At 43.1% G+C, this 18772-nt stretch overlaps 2 protein-coding genes across 5 annotated transcripts; both read right to left on the bottom strand.

The window, feature by feature from the left end:
• Positions 1-1986: 1986 nt before the first annotated feature.
• Positions 1987-7666, bottom strand: LOC106602189 (zinc finger protein 792). Its single transcript, XM_014194683.2, has 4 exons — positions 7160-7666; positions 4237-4334; positions 4053-4155; positions 1987-3827 (listed from the first exon to the last, which is right to left on the bottom strand). The coding sequence occupies exons 1-4, from the start codon at positions 7461-7463 to the stop codon at positions 2992-2994; spliced, it is 1341 nt and encodes a 446-aa protein (XP_014050158.2). The 5' UTR covers positions 7464-7666; the 3' UTR covers positions 1987-2991.
• Positions 7667-7966: 300 nt separating this feature from the next.
• LOC106602188 (zinc finger and SCAN domain-containing protein 12) lies at positions 7967-18160 on the bottom strand. Of its 4 annotated transcripts, XM_014194678.2 has the most exons (8): positions 17634-18160; positions 17142-17311; positions 16202-16274; positions 11042-13002; positions 10815-10906; positions 10427-10435; positions 9447-9555; positions 7967-9335 (listed from the first exon to the last, which is right to left on the bottom strand). In XM_014194678.2, the coding sequence occupies exons 4-8, from the start codon at positions 11292-11294 to the stop codon at positions 8140-8142; spliced, it is 1659 nt and encodes a 552-aa protein (XP_014050153.2). In that variant the 5' UTR covers positions 11295-13002; positions 16202-16274; positions 17142-17311; positions 17634-18160; the 3' UTR covers positions 7967-8139. The 4 variants fall into 4 exon arrangements, with proteins under 4 accessions (XP_014050153.2, XP_014050156.2, XP_014050155.2 ...); XM_014194681.2 differs by lacking the exon at positions 10427-10435 and having other exon boundaries at positions 10827-10906; XM_014194680.2 differs by lacking the exon at positions 10427-10435 and having other exon boundaries at positions 17634-18153.
• Between the last annotated feature and the right edge of the window lie 612 nt (positions 18161-18772).

The raw sequence follows: 18772 nt of genomic DNA, 5'->3' as shown, positions 1-18772 counted from the left end.
CATACGTTTTAATTTACCGTAAACATATGGTATAATCCGTAGTATTGTCTTGGGTAGGGGCCTCTAAACTTTTCTAGCATGATAGATACTTTAAAAAAACTAAAAACATTTCTCGAGCTACGCATTTTATAGCACATTTTATTCTCCTCCACCCTGCAACTCTTCCCCTGGTCATTGGTGTACAATATCCGTTTCCTGTCAATATACCAAGTATTTTATTTATATTTTTTCTTACTCAATATTACAATTATTCATAGAGAAACAACGAACAATCTTCAAATCACATCAGAAGACCAATTGTGAGTTCTGGGAGAAAACAATATTGCTGGAAATTAATTGGCAGATATTGTGTTACGTTTGTCTTTTTAAGCCAAAAGTGTCTAACCAGGGGTGGGATAATGTCAATGTGGCTTTGATTGGATAATAGCTTTGCAATGGAACACATGAATTGCTTGTCGAGCTACTCATAGGTGGGCTGCGAGTTACTGGTAGCTCGCGATATACGCTACTGTTCAAAACGGTCACTTAGAAATGTACTTGTTTTTGAAAGAAAATAAAAAGAAAGAAAATAAAAATATTGTCCATTAAAATAACATCAAATTAATCAGAAATACAGTGTGGACATTGTTAATGTTGTAAATGACTATTGGAGCTGGAAACGGCAGATTCTTTATGGAATATCTGCATAGGTGTACAGAGGCCCATTATCAGCAACCATCACTCCTGTGTTCAAATGGCACATTGTGTTTGCTAATCCAAGTTTATAATTTTAAAAGGCTAATTGATCATTAGAAAACCCTTTTGCAATTATGTTAGCACAGCTGAAAACTGTTGTGCTTATTAAAGTAGCAATACAACTGGCCTTCTTTAGACTAGTTGAGTATCTGGAGCATCAGCATTTGTGGGTTCGATTAAAGGCTCTAAATGGCCAGAAACAAAGACCTTTCTTCTGAAATTCGTCAGTCTATTCTTGTTCAGAGAAATGAAGGCTGTTCCATGCGAGAAATTGCCAAGAAACTGAAAATCTCGTACAACTGTACTACTCCCTTCACAGAACAGCGCAAACTGGCTCTAACCAGAATAGAAAGAGGAGTGGGAGGCCCCGGTGCACAACTGAGCAAGAGGACAAGTACATTAGTGTCTAGTTTGAGAAACAGACGCCTCACAAGTCCTCAACTGGCAGCTTCATTAAATAGTACCCGCAAAACATCAGTCTCAACGTGAAGAGGCGACTCCAGGATGCTGACCTTCTAGGCAGAGTTCCTCTGTCCAGTGTCTGTGTTATTTTGCCCATCTTAATCTTTTAATTTTATTGTCCAGTCTGAGATATGGCTTTTTCTTTGCAACTCTGCCTAGAAGACTTGGATTAACTAACACAATGTGCCATTGGAACACAGGAGTGATGGTTGCTGATAATGGGACTGTGTACGCCTATGTAGATATTCCATTTTTTTTAATCTGGCGTTTCCAGCTACAATAGTCATTTACAACATTAACAATGTCTACACTGTATTTCTGATCAATTTGATGTCATTTTAATGGACACATTTGCTTTTCTTTCAAAAACAAGGACATTTCTAAGTGACCCCAAACTTGTGAAGGGTAGTGTACCTGTTGGAGAACCGTGGTCTAGGGGCTCTATTCAATCTGTATTGCTGAAGCATTACAGAGCGCGTTAGAAATGTGATTTCATAGTGTGTGAACATCTGCAACGTTAACAGTGAATGCAGACTCCATTAACGCGGGAACATTGGCTTTAAATTTCAGTCACTCTGTAATGCTGAATTTCCACGATAGGGATTTGGTTAAGTAATGCATCCTTTCTTGTTTCCTTGAGGTTAGCACATACAGTGTGTGTATATATAGACAATTGATTGGATATGTATAACCAATCCAACCAATTGGAGAGCTGTGAATACTTACAAGGAAGCAGATATAAGTGATTGGCGTAAGCAATTAATACAAATCCTGCAGAAAAAAACAATCCAGGGGGCCATTTCCCATGAATTTAATTGACATTTATTTGATTTGACAGCATAAACCTGCACTTCCTCTGTCATGTATTAACCCTTCTCTTGCGATACCTGATTGTGTAAACTGTCCACACACTGTGCATTTCAACGGCCGTGTTTACACAGGGAGCCCAATTCAGATCTTTTTTCCCCCAACTAATTGGTCTTTTAACAAATCAGATCAGCTCTGAAAAAGATTGGATGTGAAAAGATCTCATGTGATTGGTCAAAAGACCAATTTGGAGAAAAATATCAGCATTGGGCTGCCTGTGTAAACTGCTTCTCACCTGTGTTATACCTCAGTATTGCCACGTTCATGTGCTAGTCGGAACTTAAACATTTCCGACTTGCTAACTGGTTCAGCGCAGCAAGTGTATAAACACCTACGATAACTAGTACGACTTGCTAATTGGCTCATTTCAGCGTTTCCTAGTTCTGACTAGCACTTGAACGTGCATTGGTCTCAAATGACCCTGTCAGCAAACCCCTTCAAAACTTTCAGAAAAAACTTTTATTAGTTGCATCGTTCATCCCTGTGTTTCACAGTGAAGTCAGCCATGCCAGACGAGGGCTCAGTCCAATCCACTGGTCTCTGCAATGTCCTGCTTCATCCTCCTGGACTTCTTCTAGTGGTAAAATTATTAGATGATGTTGCAGAGTGATAAAACCATTTCCCAAGTTGGGATCATAAAAGTACTACTCTAAAAACAAGCCTTTCCCAGGGACAACCCCATCTTGCCTTATGACTAAGGTAAGATGGGATGTATTGTACTAAACAGTCACATAAAACTAATGACAGTGTCATCTTTAGGTAAATATTCATTTAGAGTTAACAACATACATTTCTCAACTTCTATCTGTGGATCTATTATCCAAGAGAGTAAAAGGCGAAACGTTTTGATCAGGAAACCTATAGCTAGTGTAAATCACTTCAGATACAGCTAACACATACACGTACTGTACAACACCTTTCCTACAGTCAAGCAGAGAGTTCGTTTTGAGCATGAGGCGGCTCTCCGCACCGCGACTGCTGTCTGTGTCTCCGGACACTGCAGAGTTGAGTGAAGGACTGGCCGCACCGAGAGCAGATGTAGGGTTTCTCCTGGGTGTGAACGGTCCTGTGTCTCTTAAGGTGACTTGACGAAATGAAACTCTTCCCACAGATCGAGCACCGGTACCGCCTTTCGCCACTGTGGATTAGCAGGTGCACCCGGAGGTTGTTGGGCTGCGCGAATGACTTGCCGCAGTGTGGGCAGCTGAACGGCCGCTGTCCCGTGTGGACCCGCTGGTGCACCTCCAGGGACGCCTGGCTGTGGAAGATGCGGCCGCAGAAGTTACAGCCCATTGGCTCGTTTGCCGTTGTGGCTTCGTGCGGCTGCCTCTGATTCGCTGGCGGTGCGGGAGGAGGAGGAGCTGTCATGTCAAAGGGGGCGAAGACGCCCATATCGCTGCCGGGGAACTGTCTGGACTGGCTCTCTACGTCAGCCTGGGTTTGGTAGGAGCAAGATGGATGCCCGGCGGCCTCTGCGTTTGCGGCTGCTGCCTGGGCCAAGGAAAGCCCCAGATGCCCCAGAACCCTCTCCTGCATCAGAGCCAGATCCAAACCGGGGCTATTCAGTATCTCTGTGCTGAGATCTGGTCCTGTTGGCTGCTGGGGTCTCTGGTTCACACCCTCTGTCCCCATCTCTGACTTGAGGTTAGTGTCGGATCCACTGGTCCTAGTGGGCTCAGTGGGGTCCTCTGTGGCTGCAGTGGGCGAGCTGTGAGTGTCAGCCATGTTATGTCTCTCGCTGTCATCGTCGTTAGGTTCCGGAACTACCATCAAGGATGAAAAAGGATTCATCAACACAATGATCAGACATTCCTAATCATATACAACAGGTTGTCTTTAAACACAGCACATCTTTCACATTTCAACTAAGTCCTAAGAGCTGATGTCTTCAGCTAAGGCCAGTAGTAGCCTGTGTGTTGGGTATTTCAACAGTGAGTGGATTGTAAATAAAACTGTTCTATGTAATCAATATCTGCACTGAAACTTACCAGTGGGTCTACTCTCTGAGCTGATGTTTTGTTCTACCTTCAGGTCCACGCCGCAGCTGTCCACTCTTTCCTGCTTGATTAGGGACAATGCAGTTCTGTCTTCCTGTAAATACATTTGAAAAATACAGATTATGTTTCAGCCTATTCCATGTCATTTACGTTCATTTTGACAGCAAAAACACACCTGAGGCATGTGGTGGTATTGTGAATGGTCCTCGATTGTAGCCAGGGGGCCTCGGGACTGGTCATTACTCACTGGCATGGCAATTGAAGACACTGAAACTACGAAGCATTGTCATTATTAGGATCATTGAAATCATTGTATGAAGATCTGGGCACATATCCACAAAGTGTCTCAGAGTACGAGTGCTGATCTAGCATCAGGTGCCCTGCCCATCAGGGGCCATGCTCTTATTCATTATGACTCAGGTTAAAAGGCTAAATTGATCCTAAAATCAGCACTCCTATTCTGATATGCTTAGTGAGACAGGTCCTGGCTGACAGGAAAACATGTATAACCAGGGTTGGGGAGTAACGGATTACATGTAACTGATTACAAAGAAACAAACTAATCTGTTACCAGGAAAAATATTGTAAACTAGGATTACTTTTAAATTCAGAAACGATGTTTGCGAGAATTTTTCTGTTTTCTCGATGATATTCAAATCGCAAGTTAAGTTTGTTCCGCCTGAGCGAGTCTGACCACAAGTCAGAGACAACTATGATGACACACAAAATGCATTTGATGGATCGTGGGAAAAGAGCAGGAAATAGGCTTTTGTAGGCTACAGTGCAAGCTATGTCTTCCGATGGTGCAACTGCTGTCGGCATCCAAAGATTATCCAACTTGAATAAACACTTGGAGGTAAGGACGACAGCAGTGTTGTAGCCTACGGACGATACGGATATCACCTAGTATTGCTATTTACATAGCGCATTGATGTGAATCACACTGCTGTTCTCTCATTTAGCCATTTGCACCTTTGCTGGATTGTGGTTGATGGTTGTGTATACAATGCATTCAGAAAGTATTCACACCCCTTGACCTTTTCCACATTTTGTTGTGCTACATCCTGAATTTAAAATGGATTAAATTGAGATTTTGGTCCCTGGCCTACACATAATATCCCATAACGTCAAAGTGGAAATATGTTTTTAGAAATGTTTACAAATGAATAAAACATGAAAAGACATTGAATATATCCCTTTGAGCATGGTGAAGTTATTAATTAATTACAATTACATGGTGTATGAATAAACCCAGTCACTACAAAGATACAGGTGTCCTTCCTAACTCCGTTTGCCAGAAAGGAAGGAAACCACTCAGGGATTTCACCATGAGGACAATGGTGACTTTAAAAAAACAGTTAAAGTTTAATGGCTGTGATAGGAGAAAACTGAGGATGGATCAACAACTACTAGCCTAATTGACAGTGAAAAGAAGGAAGTGTGTAAAGAATACAAAATATTCCAAAACATGCATCCTGTTTGCAACAAGGCACTAAAGTAATACTGCAAAAAATGTGGCAAAGTAATTCACTTTTTGGGGCAAATCCAAAACAACACATTACTGAGTACTCCACTTCATATTTTCAAGCATAGTGATGACTGAATCATGTTATGGGTATGCTTGTAATCATTAAGGATTGGGGAGTTTTTAAGGATTAAAAAGTATCTGAATGGAGCTAGACACAGGCAAAATCCTAGAGGAAAACCTGGTTCAGTCTGCTTTCCACCAGACACTAGGAGATTAATTCACCTTTCAGCAGGACAATAACCTAAAACATGGCCAAAACTACACTGGTTGCTTACCAAGACGACAGTGAATGTTCCTGAGTGGCCGATTTGACAGAGCTTGAAGAATTTTTTAAATAATAAGTGGCAAATGTTGCACAATCCAGGTCTGGAAAGCTCTTAGACTCACCGCTGTAAACGCTGCCAAAGTTGCTTCTACAAAGTATTGACTCAGCGGTGTGAATACTTATGTAAATGAAATATCTGTATTTAATTTTCAATAAATGTGCAAACATTTCTAACAACATGTTTTCACTTTGTCATTATGGGGTGATGTGTGTAGATGGGTGAGAAAAAAAACATATTTAATCCATTCCGAATTCAGGCCGTAACGCAACAAAGTCGAGGGGTAGAAATACTTTCTGAAGGCAATGTATGTGTACTTTATCCCAATAATGGTTTAATTGAACAGCCAGTGAAATATGCACTCTCACAACAGCTGCATAATGTTGATCCCACCCTATGGAATAACAGTTTCAGGGAGTTCCTCCCTTCTATACTCCTCCGTGGTATTGTGCTCCATACTGTCAAACACAAGTTTGGGCACAAGTCCACGAGTGGGGCTTTTATTGCTCAATCTAATTTGTGCTGATTCCCAAAAATTGCCCTCACAAAAAAAGATTGCAGTCAGAGGGATGTATAACTGCAGTATGTCCCAAATACTGCGTTCAAAATGACAGTATTTTTTTACTGCAGTAATTTTGCAGTATAACTGCAGTTCAACTGCAATTACTGCGTCCAAAATATCACAGTCGACTGCACTTTTACTGCAGTTTCAAAACTGAAATCTTGTTTTGTATGGGTGTCCATAGACCTAACAGACACACGCTCAAACTCGCGCACTTTAGATAGATGTAAACAGATGCAAATTATGAAAATATCAAAGCGTCAGCAACAAAAACATAAGGCCTATAGCAAATGCAGCATATGTCATGAATTTTTCTTAAGCAAATGGCACTTTTCGGTAGTGCTCAATGCATGCCATTCCATGAGAGCAGCATTTATTTTTCAAATCGAAGCAATGAGGCCAATCAGTCCTCCATGACAAGATAAACAACAGTAGGTTAATAAATCCTTCGTTTTGGGGTTATGCTCCGGTAAAAGAATTTGGCTAATATATATTTCAAGTCGTATTCTTGAAGATCATGGGGTATTCAATTAATTGGAATGACTGGAAATCGGACAGACTTTGTTAATGTAAAGATAACCTAATTGTATTATTATTATCTGTAGTAGAAAGTAATGTGTTCGAAGAAGCCTACACACATATACATATATATATATATATATATATATATATAAGCTGTCGGTACCTTCATGTGGTCTAAAATTAACTGCATGCATTTCATTCCGTAGGTCGCGTCTTCTGAGTCTTCGCTCATAGCTCCGCATCTTCACGTCCATTTCGCGTAATTTTCGTCGGAGCACATATTTCTCTTTCTCGGTTTGCTCTCTCTCCCTCTCAATTTGCACTCTTTCCTGCTCCATTTGGGAACGCAGAGAGGAATAACCATCATCAACAATTTTGCAGATCTCGACCACCGCCGAATTGGCTAGCACCTCCATTATCGAAGCTATTTGCAATTGATAACCAACACAGTCCGCCATTGTTGCCATTTCTGCTCTTCATGCAACGTTTAATCTACAACCGAAATACTTAAGCCAAATTGCCTATCGTTGCTTAAAAATGTCGGATGATTGTACTAGTTTGAATACTTATGTAAAGCCCTAGCTTGTTATTGTTGAATAACGATACTGCTTCGGGTCTAGAAGGATGCTATCGTGTCGCCTGTTGATGACGTTTCGCTCTTCTTGTTTGACTGTGGAATAGCACATTATCGCCACCTTCCGAGCTTGAAAGTGGAGACAGGACTAAAACAGAACTATTCTAAACAAAACACTACACTGCACGAGAGCTTCCACACAAAACCAATATTTTTCATAGAATTTTTAATTGTTAAACATAACAGCCTTAACCAAAAAATGGGAATAAATCTTGACAAGCCACGTTTTCAGAGCAGCCTTTGATGAAATAGTAGGTTTAATAGCAATAGGCTCATCATTTAGTGACTTGGAGCAGTTTTTCATTCGATGCACTGAACAAGCATGATAACTCCACATTCATTTTCAGGGGGAATGTTTTAATATGTTCACATCACACCAAGAGACAGTTCACGTCAGGCAATTATCACAAAACAACGTTTACCGTGCACGATGTAGAACACTCATTATATCCATAATATTTTACCAACATGATATAAACAGAATGCAGTGTCCATTAATTATTCAAGACTTAATCCTGCTTTCTACTGTGGACACTCTGGTGCCTCATTAGGTTCCCGAGCACAGAGAAACTCTTTCCGCACTGAGTGCAGCCGAACGGTCTCTCTCCGGTGTGGACGCTCTGGTGCACTTTTAGGCTACAGGATTGTGAAAACCTCTTCCCGCATACGCTGCAGCCAAACCGCTTTTCTCCTGTGTGAACACTCATGTGTCTCTTGATGTGGCTGGACTGGGAGAAGTGCTTCCCGCATTGGGAGCAGCTAAAAGGTTTCTCCCTGGTGTGTATTCTTTGGTGGGTCTTGAGCTGGTGCAGGTGGAGGAACTGCTTGTCACACTGGGCGCAGCTGAAGAGTTTCTCCCCCATGTGAATTCTTTGGTGCAGTGCGAGGTCTAGCGAGTTGGAAAATAGCCGTCCACATTCCTGGCAGTTGATCAGTCTGTTTGAGAAGAGGAGGCCCCCTTGTGTCGAGTTTGAAGGGCTGACGAAACCATCGTCGCCGGGATACGGACAAGAGGTCAGCTCCTCGCCTCCAGCGCCGTCACCTCGGTGGTGAGTCTGTATCCCGGCCATTTCCGACGGAGAGAAAAAATAGTCTAAGGAGGTATCGAATCCTTTTGCATCCGGTTCGCTGGACTTGCGCCCTTCCGATGACTCGCTCTCCCTTAAGTTAACGTTGCTCTGAGGACAGATGTTTGTGCCGTTCCCCAGCTGAACACCCTCCCTGTTTTTCCCAGGGATGTCAACTCCACACTGAGCAGCCAGGCCCATTCCAATATCCCTCCCTTTGGTCCAGGAGGGCATTCCTGCCTCCATTTTAAGAGTGTCAACTCCTCTGGCCTCCTGCTTCCAGCCCAGTGAGGCAGAGGAAGCCATACTGTCACACAAGGTCGTGACCCCACTCTGAGTCAAGGGCGGCTGGGCATCAAGTGGCTCAGTAGAGTCAGTTTCCACCAAATAAGAACAAGACGGATCAAGCATGTCTCTGCCATCCTCTATGGGAGAGAGGCCAGCTGCTGTATGACTCTCTCTCTGATATGTCACACAGTCCGAGCTGTGTGTGTGCTGGCTTGCCGTGCTGTGTCCGTTTGCGGTCTGTTGGAGCCTCTGGTTGTCACCGTCCTGCTTCTCCTCAGCTACCTCCACAGGTGAAGTTTCTGCATTCAGGATTTGATCGTTCACAGCAACAAGAGACTGAGACACACTAACTGAGGACAAGAATGAGAGAGAGAAGATAAAAACAAATTTCATGATGCGATTGTGAACTTTTTGTAACTGGACCATTATGGCCCCATCCTATTGGTAAGTGTGGTACCTACTCAGTCTCCTGGGTTGCTGGTTGTGCTTTGAGCCACATTCTCTCAGCTCCTCTTCTAATTTCTCCTCTTTTACAACCACTACCTCAGGATGCTCAGTCGTGTCAAGGTTCTGCAAAACAAGAGGAGGAATTGGACTGAACTCTAACTGTCCTGCTGTATCCTCAAGTTCACTCCAGGAATAACCACACAGTCTATAAGTACAGTTGGGAGTACGCTCTTAAATAATTCACAATTTATTCTAAAATAAATTGAAATTATACTTTTTTTTTTGTCTAACTTTTGGTCACCACACCTTATTGGATTTTCAACATTGCAAAATCAATGTCATTTTTGTAAACTTAAGTTTCATTGGCCACTCCAGAACCTTCCAGCGCTGCTTCTTGAAGCATTCCAGGGTGCTTTATGTGTTTGGGGTTGTTGTCCTACTGGAAGACCAATGACCTTCAACAGAGATACTGGGTTGAACATTGCATTCCAAAACACCTTGATAATGTCTTGCAAACATTCAAGGCCCCCAGTACCAGAAGCAGCAAATTAACCCCACAGTATTGTCAAACCTCCCCATAATTGATTGTGGGGAGTGTGTTATTTTCTTTGGTCGTTGGTAAACATAGGAAGATCACACTGCTGAAGGAGACACAAAATGCCTGATTTAACTTACCAAAAATCCACCCAAATGTTCTGTGTACCAATTAAAAAAAAATGGAACTCTTTGGCAATACAGATCAGCGCTGTGTTTACTGACGACCAAAAGAACACCCTACCTACCTCTGCAAGCCACCATGACGTCAGAAGATTCAGGTGTTCCGTAGTCCAATGTTAAACCCAGTGTCCAAAAACGGGGTCTCTGTTGAAGGTTATGGGTCTTCCAGCAGGACAACAACCCCAAACACACACACACACAAAAGCAAACAGGAATGGTTAAGAAGAGAGGCTGGAATGTTCTGGATTGGCCAGCAAAGAGTCCAGATCTGAATCACCTCAAAAACCTATGGCGAGATCGAAAAACAGCAGTTGATGGAGGGCAACCCTCCAATATTAAACAATTATAGCAGTTTACGGCTGAAAAGTGAGCCAAATTGTCAGTAGAAAGGTGCAGAAAGCTCATTGATGGCTACAAGACGCGCTTGTCTAGTTATCTTGGCCAAAGGCTGTGCAACCAAGTACTAGCTCCAGGGTGCCAATAATTTTCTCCATGCCAGTGTCTTTATTTTTTTTATTAAAATGTTCAACTTAAATGTACAAAAATAAGCAATGTTGAAAATGTGGTGATCAAAGTAAGAAATGGGGAACTATTTAAGAAAAGTGCAAGAGTGCCGATATATTTGTCTGCAACTATATCAGATATGTAACTTAGAATCCATTAACCTCCTCACTGACAGTCCTAGTGCTCCTGTCCCCCAACACCACGGATCCTCCATTTCTCCTTACACTGGTGGACTGCTTCTCTTCGACTTGATCTATATCGGCGTGGAAAAACAATAGATTCATGACATGCACGGCATTGAGAACATGCAGTGCACAAATAATATTTTCTGCACCAAAACTCAAGACAGCATTGTCTATCATTGCATTGATAAACTATAGAAACTCACCTGTTCCTTGCGCACCAGAACAGCTCGACAATGGGGGTACGATGCTTCTTTTGACAGATCGTTCCCTGGAACGAACCTCCACCAGGTGTAGTTTGCTCTTCAAAGCCTGGTTTTCGCTCTGAGCTCTCGATATTTCAAGGCGCAACACGGCATAGCCATCGTCTACAAGTTGGCAGATTTCTGCCACTGCCGAGTTAGCCAATACCTCCATGATGGAGGCGAGCTGAGAGTGAAAATGTACAGATTTCGACATTATCGCTTAACGTTATTTCACTCAAAGCTTACACATTAAGTGTATTGGATGAATGGTTTGTAGAGTAAAAGTATCATGTCATCAAAAAGCACTAGCTATATTTCTGTGAAAATCTTCGGCGATATTGTTTATCTTGTGTTCAGCTCGCTAGCCGTTAACATGTCATTGTTTACTTCCGGGTGGCAGAGGTCATGACAGTCTACCGTAAATACCAGTTTATCGACCCAATTGATTTAGGATGCCGTTCTACTCTGATTCTGCCTCCCTGTGTACGAGAGCTCACCATGTCACAAAAGTAAACGCATTCAGTTCCAGGTGGAGAAAGTTGCTCTGTATTTACAAATCAGTAATCGCTCACTCTTTCCATAGTTGCCCTGTTAATAAAATGGAAACGTAAGTTTGGATATGTATTTATTCAAATACGACAAGCTATTTAACAACGATGTAACCTAAATCATGCTTTTCAAACAAAAGGAAAAATCAAATTTTGCCAAAGCCAAAAATATACAATAAAAATTGACATGAAAACCAAATATTCTTACTGTTAAAAATGTTAATTCAGTTGCAGCCATTTTAATTGGGTCATGTTCAGTGAAGAGCATAAATGGTAGCTGACATTCTCAGACAGAGCACACGTTAGACATCACCACGATCATTGTTCAACTCAGGTTGTGGGACATGAACTTACCAACCAAGGGCACCGATATCGGCCTTCAGGTCGCTGTCAATACAAGATCATGATCAGAACACGGCTGCTCCACCTTTAGAGGGTGCTTTTCAAGCTGGTGTTTTTTAAGCTGGTACTGACTTTTAAAGTCCTTGTTGCTCTCTGAGCAGCTGAAGGGCAGGTCTCCCTTGTGTCTGAGCCTAAATACCTTGCCACAGACATCGCAGGTATAGTGTTTCCTTCTTTGTAATTTATGTATTAACATGTGAGACCGCTTGCTATTTTGAGTCGCCCAAGTTGTTCCACATATTTCACAAGTGTATTGTATCGGTTCACTCCTTATGGGTGCCTCAGAACTCTCAGCTGACTCAAACTGACTCTGTTGGTCCTCAATGTCCTTGGACTCAGGTTCTGGTTCAACAGTCTGCTCCACCATTAGAGGGTGTTTTTCCAGCTGGTGTTTTTTGAGATGGTACTGCCTTTCAAAGTCCTTGTTGCACTCTGAGCATCTGAAGGGTCGGTCTCCCTTGCAAACAATGCACTCGTGCGTGTCGCGATCCTGGCGCTCCTTGAACGTCTTGCCACAGTCCGCGCACCAGTAGTCTTCTCCAATGTGTATCCGCTCATGGTAGTCACGTATTTAAGAATATAAAAACATCTTTCTGCACACAAAGCAGCTGTAGGGTTTTACACTGTGTTTGAGTAGCTTGTGCTTTGTCAAGCCATTCTGATGCTTGAATTTCGCACCACAAATATCACAACTAGAAGTCCCTTCGTGTGTTATCAAGTGACTTGTCATTCTGCCTTTCTTGGTCCCAGTCTTTCCACATATTTTACAGGTGTATGTTATGTTATATTTCTTCTTCTTTGTGGGTGCTGCAGCATCCTCAGCTGACACCAGCAACAGACTCTGTTCTTTCTTTAAGTCGTCGAGTCCAAGTTCTTTGGATCCCCTAGAGGCTTGACTTCTCTCTTCCTCATCACTTTCTCCTATGATATTCTGGTTGGCCTTGTGAGTCTCTGGCATCCACACGCTGTAACCTGGTAAGGCAGTCACCAACAATACATTTTACAGGTTTGTTTCACAGTGACTCGTCATATTGTCCATTAGAAGCTAAGAGCATACAGTGCCTTCAGGAAGTATTCATACCCCTTGACTTATTCCACATTTTGTTGCCGAATTCAAAATGGATTAAATATTTGTTCTCACCCATCTACATACAATGCCATAATGACAAAGTGAAAATGTTATACATTTTTGCACATTTATTGAAAATGAAATAACTTTCACACCCTTTGCTATGAAACTCAAAATTGAGCTCAGGTGCATCCTGTTTCCATTGGTCATCCTTGAGATGTTTCTACAACTTGATTGAGTCCACCTGTGGTAAATTCAATTGATTGGACATGATTTGGAAAGGCAAACACCTGTCTATATAAAAGGTCCCATAGTTGACAGTGCATGTCAGAGCAAAAACCAAGCCATGAGGTCAAAGGAATTGTCCGTAGAGCTCAGAGACAGGATTGTGTCGAGGCACAGATCTGGAGAAGGGTACCAAAACATTTCTGCAGCATTGAAGGTCCCCAAGAACAGTGGCCTCCATCATTCTTAAATGTATGATGTTTGGAACCACCAATAATCTTCCTAGAGCTGGCTGCTAGGCCAAGCTGAGCAATCGGGGAGAAGGGCCTTGATCAGGGAGGTGACCAAGAACCCGATGATCACTCGGACAGAGCTCCAAAGTTCCTTTGTGGAGATGGGAGAACCTTCCAAAAGGCCAACCATCTCTGCTGCACTCCACCAATCAGGCCTTTATGGTAGAGTGGCAAGACAGAAGCCACTCCTCAGTAAAAGGCACATGACAGCTCTCTGAGTTTGCTAAAAGCCAGAAACAAGATTCTCTGGTCTGATGAAACCAAGATTGAACTCTTTGGCGTCACATCTGGAGGGAACCTGGCACCATCCCTACGGCAAAGCATGGTGGTGGAAGCATCATGCTGTGGGGATGTTTTTCAGCGGCAGGGACTGGGAGACTAGTCAGGGTTGAGGGGAAAGTTGAACAGAGCAAAGTACAGAGAAATTCATGATGAAAACCTGCTCTTCAGACCTGAGAGAAAGTTCACCTTCCGATAGGACAATGACCTAAAGCACACAGCCAAGACAACGTAGGAGTGGCTTCGGGACAAGTCTCTGAATATCCTTGAGTGGCCCAGCCAGAACCCAATCGAAAATCTCCTGAAAATAGCTGGGCAGCAATGCTCCACATCCAACCTAACAGAGCTTGAGAGAAACTCCAAATACAGGTGCGCCAAGCTTGTACCGTCATCCATTTTAGAGTAAGGCTTCGAGGGGTCTGAATACTTCTGAATGCACTGTGTGTCTTTGGTTGTGGGTTGGGGAACACTGTCAGTATGGCCACTGCCCTTTAAATACTGTATGCCACTCATTGCTTCAAGCTCACCACACCCACCAAAACAGGAACAAACATACCCCAAAAGTCTGTTCAATAACGTTTTGGGGGGGGAAGACACTGAACACACCTCTGTCTATATAAAGTTACAATGGATAGTGCATGTGTCAGAGCAGAAACTATACCATTATGTCCAAGGTACTGTATGTAGATCTGATAGAATTCTATCTGGGTAAGGTTATAAAACAATTTCCAGTGTTAGAAACATTCAAGAGCACAGTGGTCTCCATCATTGGGCAATGGAAAAAATACGCAACTACCCAGACTCTCGTTGTCCAACCAAACTGAGCAACCGGGCAAGAAGAACCTTGGTCAGGGAGGTGACCAATAACCACTAACATAACTACAGAGTGCCTTGGCTGAGATGGGAGAACCTACCAGATGGACAACAGTCTCTATAGCACTTCACCAATCTGGGCTTTACGTGAGAGTGGCCAGACAGAAGCCACTTCTGAGAAAAAGGCAAATGACATCACAGCTGGAGTTTACAAAAAGACATTAGTCTCAGACAGTACATTAGTCTCAGACAGTACATTAGTCTCAGACAGTGACCGTTGAAAAACTATTGGAAACAATGAATGGAGCCAAATACAGACAAATCCTTGATAAAAACCTGCTTCAGAGTGCAAATGACAGACTGGTGCGAATATTTACGATCCATCAGAACAATGAAGCCAAGTATACAGCCAAAGCAATGCTGGAATGGCTTCAGAACAATTATGTAAAAGTCATTGAGTGGCCCAGCTAAAGCCCAGGCCAGAATCCCATTGAAAATCTGTGGAAAGACTTGAAGATTGCTGTTCACTGCCGCTCCCCATCTTTTTTTAACAGAGATTGAAAAACTCTGCAATGAAAAAAAAGAGAAAATACCCAAATCCAGCTGTGCAGAGCTGATAGACGTTCCCAAGACAACACAAAGCGGTAATTGCCACCAAAGGTGCTTCTTGAAAGTATTGACTCAGGGTCCGGTCGGCCAGGTAAGCAGGGCCCAGCCGGCAATCCGGGGAAGCAGGGTCGGCCAGGTAGGTAGGTAGGGCCGGCAGGCCAGGTACACTATATATGCAAAGGTATGTGGACACCCCTTCAAATTAGCAGATTCTCACATTTCAGCCACACCCGTTGCCGACAGGTGTAAAAAGACACAAAAATATTACAAAAAAACGAGCACACAGCCATGCAATCTCCATAGGGAAACAATGGCAGTAAAATGGCCTTACTGAAGAGCTCAGTGACTTTCAACGTGGCACAGTCATAGGATGCCACCTTACCAACAAGTCAGTTTGTAAAAATGTTTTTCCCTGCTAGAACTGCCCCAGTCAACTGTAAGTCCTGCTATTATGAAGTGGAAACGCCCGAGGAGCAACAATGCCGCTGAGTGCTGGACCGCTGAAGTGCGTAGCACACAAAAATCGCTTGTCCTTGGTTGCAACACTCACGAGTTCCAAACTGCCTTTGGAAGCAACCTCAACACAATAACTGTTTGTCGGGAGATTCATGAAATTGGTTTCCATGGCCGAGCAGCCGCACACAAGCCTAAGATCACCATGCGCAATGCCAAGCGGCGCCTGGAGTTGCTCAAAATTGGAAACATTTCTAAAAACATGTTTTCACTTGGTCATTATGGGGCGAGATTTTTTATTTAATCCATTTTGAATTCAGGGTGTAACAACAAAATGTGGAATAAGTCAAGGGGTTTGAATAGTTTCTGAAGGCACTGTAACTCATGCTGCAGAGCTTGAACATGTAACACAATAACAGCTTCAACTGACCTTGAGACTCCATGACGTCATCATCCGTTTCCTCCTGTTTAATGACCAGTGGTGCTGAACATGTCTCCACTCCCTTCCAAAAGACAATCAATGGTGTTATTAACTCTTATCAGCCTTTAAGAGAGTAGATCATACAGCAACAGTTAGACAGCATCTTGTTGTAGGGGTTTTCCATTACAAAACAAAATACAGCAGGGGAATGACACCAAAATCATGGAATATATTTAACAAAAACAAATATTGGAAGGGCCTATTTTATGCTTAAATGAGAATCTTTCAAAACAGCCTTTAAAGGTTTATCTGTAGCATAGGTGTTATATTGAGTTTTTATTTTGATATATTTTTTACCCCTTTTCCGTGATATCCAATTGGTAGTTAGTCTTGTCCCATCGCTGCAACTCCTGGACGGACTCGGGAGAGTCTAAGGTCGAGAGCCGTGTGTCCTCTGAAACACGACCCTGCCAAGCCGCACTGCTTCTTGGCACAATGCTCGCTTAACCCGGAAGCCAGCCGCACCAATGTGTCGGAGGAAACCTCATCCAACTTCGCGACAGTGTCAGCGTGCCTGCACCCGGCCCGCCACAGGAGTCGCTAGAGCACAATGGAACAAGGACATCCCGGCAACCAAACCCTCCCCTAACCCGGACGACGCTGGGTCAATTGTGCGCCGCCTCATGGGTCTCCCAGTTGCAGCCGGCTGCGACACAGACCGGGATCGAACCCACGATGCAGTGCCTTAGACCGCTGCGCCACTCGGAAAGCCCGAATTTATCTAAGGGTTATTCAAAGCCTTACTATACTATTTACAGTTAAAGGCCTGCTACACATTTTTGCTGGGCATGAGCTTGCATGGTTTTCAATTAAATATGTCTGGGCATAGTCTCTGTGTGACATATCTACCCTCACAAAAATCAGCAGACAAAGCACAAGCTCCACTCACCTTGTCTGTCATCTGACCAAAAGGCTGCAATGGCTGTTCTTCCTCTGGTACCAGTGACAGTAGACCTTCCTCTTCCACAGTAGGGTCAGCTTCTAGCCAAAGACCATTGGCCTCTTGTTCATTGAGGATTTGCTCCACGACTGGGACGTTTCTGAAACCTGGTGAGGGGGCTAAGATACAAATTGAGATTTTCTGAAAATGTTTCTCATACAGGGATAATGAGGCTCAGATTTCACAAAAACATATAGTGGAAATATGTCGTCACTCGTCATAACTGCATATATTTAGCATAGTATTTGCAAAGCACCTTTTCACTACTGGGGAAGTAGGGTGCCCCCTACAGAATGCAGCCCTAAGGTCCAGCAGAGGGCGCTATTATTCAGTCAGTAATACAGGCGCCTGCTAGCTAGCCGGCTAGTGTATTATTTGTATCCTAGCTTCCTACAGACAAATACCCAATAGGCATAACTATCTGTAGATATTTAATCTCACCGTCTTCTTGAACGCTCTCCATACTTTTCGCTGGCTTTTCCTTCCCCATGCTATTCTCCATCGCCTGCAATTTTGTCCTCGAACTTCGGTTTTGCAACATTTCCACTTGAAGAACAGCATAAGTTTCTTCCATAAATTGACAAATGTCTTGCAAGGCTGTTGCTGTCAAGGTTTCCATAATGAAGGCAACACGAGAACGAAAGGCGAGTTCGAAAGACATAGTTACACAAATACAAAGGTTGATGCGTGTGGTTCAACACCTGACTGTGAGAGAAGGAATTTAGCAACTGGCGGAATGGTTGAAGTGTTGGCCGTTTCCAGAGATACCGATTCTTCTTCTTCTTCGTGTGGTTTTTGGCAGACGAGACGCTTTGTTGCGTATTGCTGCCTTTCACAGCTCGGAGTGTGAATTGCAATAAATACCAGAGGAAGAGGCGAAGCGTCCACTCAGCCCGAAACCTGTTTACGAAGGAAGCCCACGCACGAAGTGAGGAATTTTTGTATGGAGGAAATAAGTGTCGAATTTGTTCAACGAAGCATTTTATTTCTAATTTGCTACGTGAGACTTATTTTGCCGAATATACGTTTTGTAATGGTTAGGTTGTTACAAATGCACTGATAAGTGGACGCATAAGGCATCTCACAAACGTTGGGGTAAAAAAAAAAACAATATCAGAGTTGTGCCCGTTGTCATAGAGATAAATAGGACTCATCATGGATATAACCTGTTTTAGCATGGACATTGCAATTGAGAGCTTCTCCCATTTCAAAGTAGTTAACTGAGTGGGGATTCCTATGAGTTGGGAATGTAGAAATAGAACAGTACAGATGACAGACAAGGTGAATGGAGCTTGTGCTTTGTCAGCCGATTTTGTAAGGGTAGATATGTCTCACAGAGACTTTGCCCAGACATATTTAGTGGCGCAGCGGCCTAATGCATCATTGCATCACAGTGCTAGAGGCGTCACTATAGATCTGGGTTCAATCCCAGTCAGCACATACTCTGAGGGCACAGCTAGGGATGCATCCTCTTTGGAGACCATAAGTATGTTGTCCTCTGAGCGTCAGAGTTGTCGTAGTGCTCTAACTGTAAGAAAAAGGTGTTGATGTCCACGATGTGGCTGGCTTTCTTTTTGTAT

Source organism: Salmo salar, chromosome ssa04, assembly GCF_905237065.1.
Source record: "Salmo salar chromosome ssa04, Ssal_v3.1, whole genome shotgun sequence".
Taxonomy (NCBI): domain Eukaryota; kingdom Metazoa; phylum Chordata; class Actinopteri; order Salmoniformes; family Salmonidae; genus Salmo; species Salmo salar.
The sequence above is the reverse complement of the archived record's forward strand: the minus strand, read 5'-3'. Positions and strand labels throughout refer to the sequence as shown.

Excerpts from the sequence above, each read along its gene's own strand:
- LOC106602189 (XM_014194683.2), bottom strand. The coding sequence starts at position 7,463 with ATGGCAACAATGGCGGACTGTGTTGGTTATCAATTGCAAATAGCTTCG. Across the intron at positions 4,156-4,236 it reads AATACCACCACATGCCTCAG|GAAGACAGAACTGCATTGTC; the intron begins GTGTGTTTTTGC and ends ATGTATTTACAG. Across the intron at positions 3,828-4,052 it reads CTCAGAGAGTAGACCCACTG|TTCCGGAACCTAACGACGAT; the intron begins GTAAGTTTCAGT and ends CCTTGATGGTAG.
- LOC106602188 (XM_014194678.2), bottom strand. The coding sequence starts at position 11,294 with ATGTCGAAATCTGTACATTTTCACTCTCAGCTCGCCTCCATCATGGAG. Across the intron at positions 10,907-11,041 it reads TTCTGGTGCGCAAGGAACAG|ATCAAGTCGAAGAGAAGCAG; the intron begins GTGAGTTTCTAT and ends ACGCCGATATAG. Across the intron at positions 9,336-9,446 it reads CCAGCAACCCAGGAGACTGA|TTAGTGTGTCTCAGTCTCTT; the intron begins GTAGGTACCACA and ends TCTTGTCCTCAG.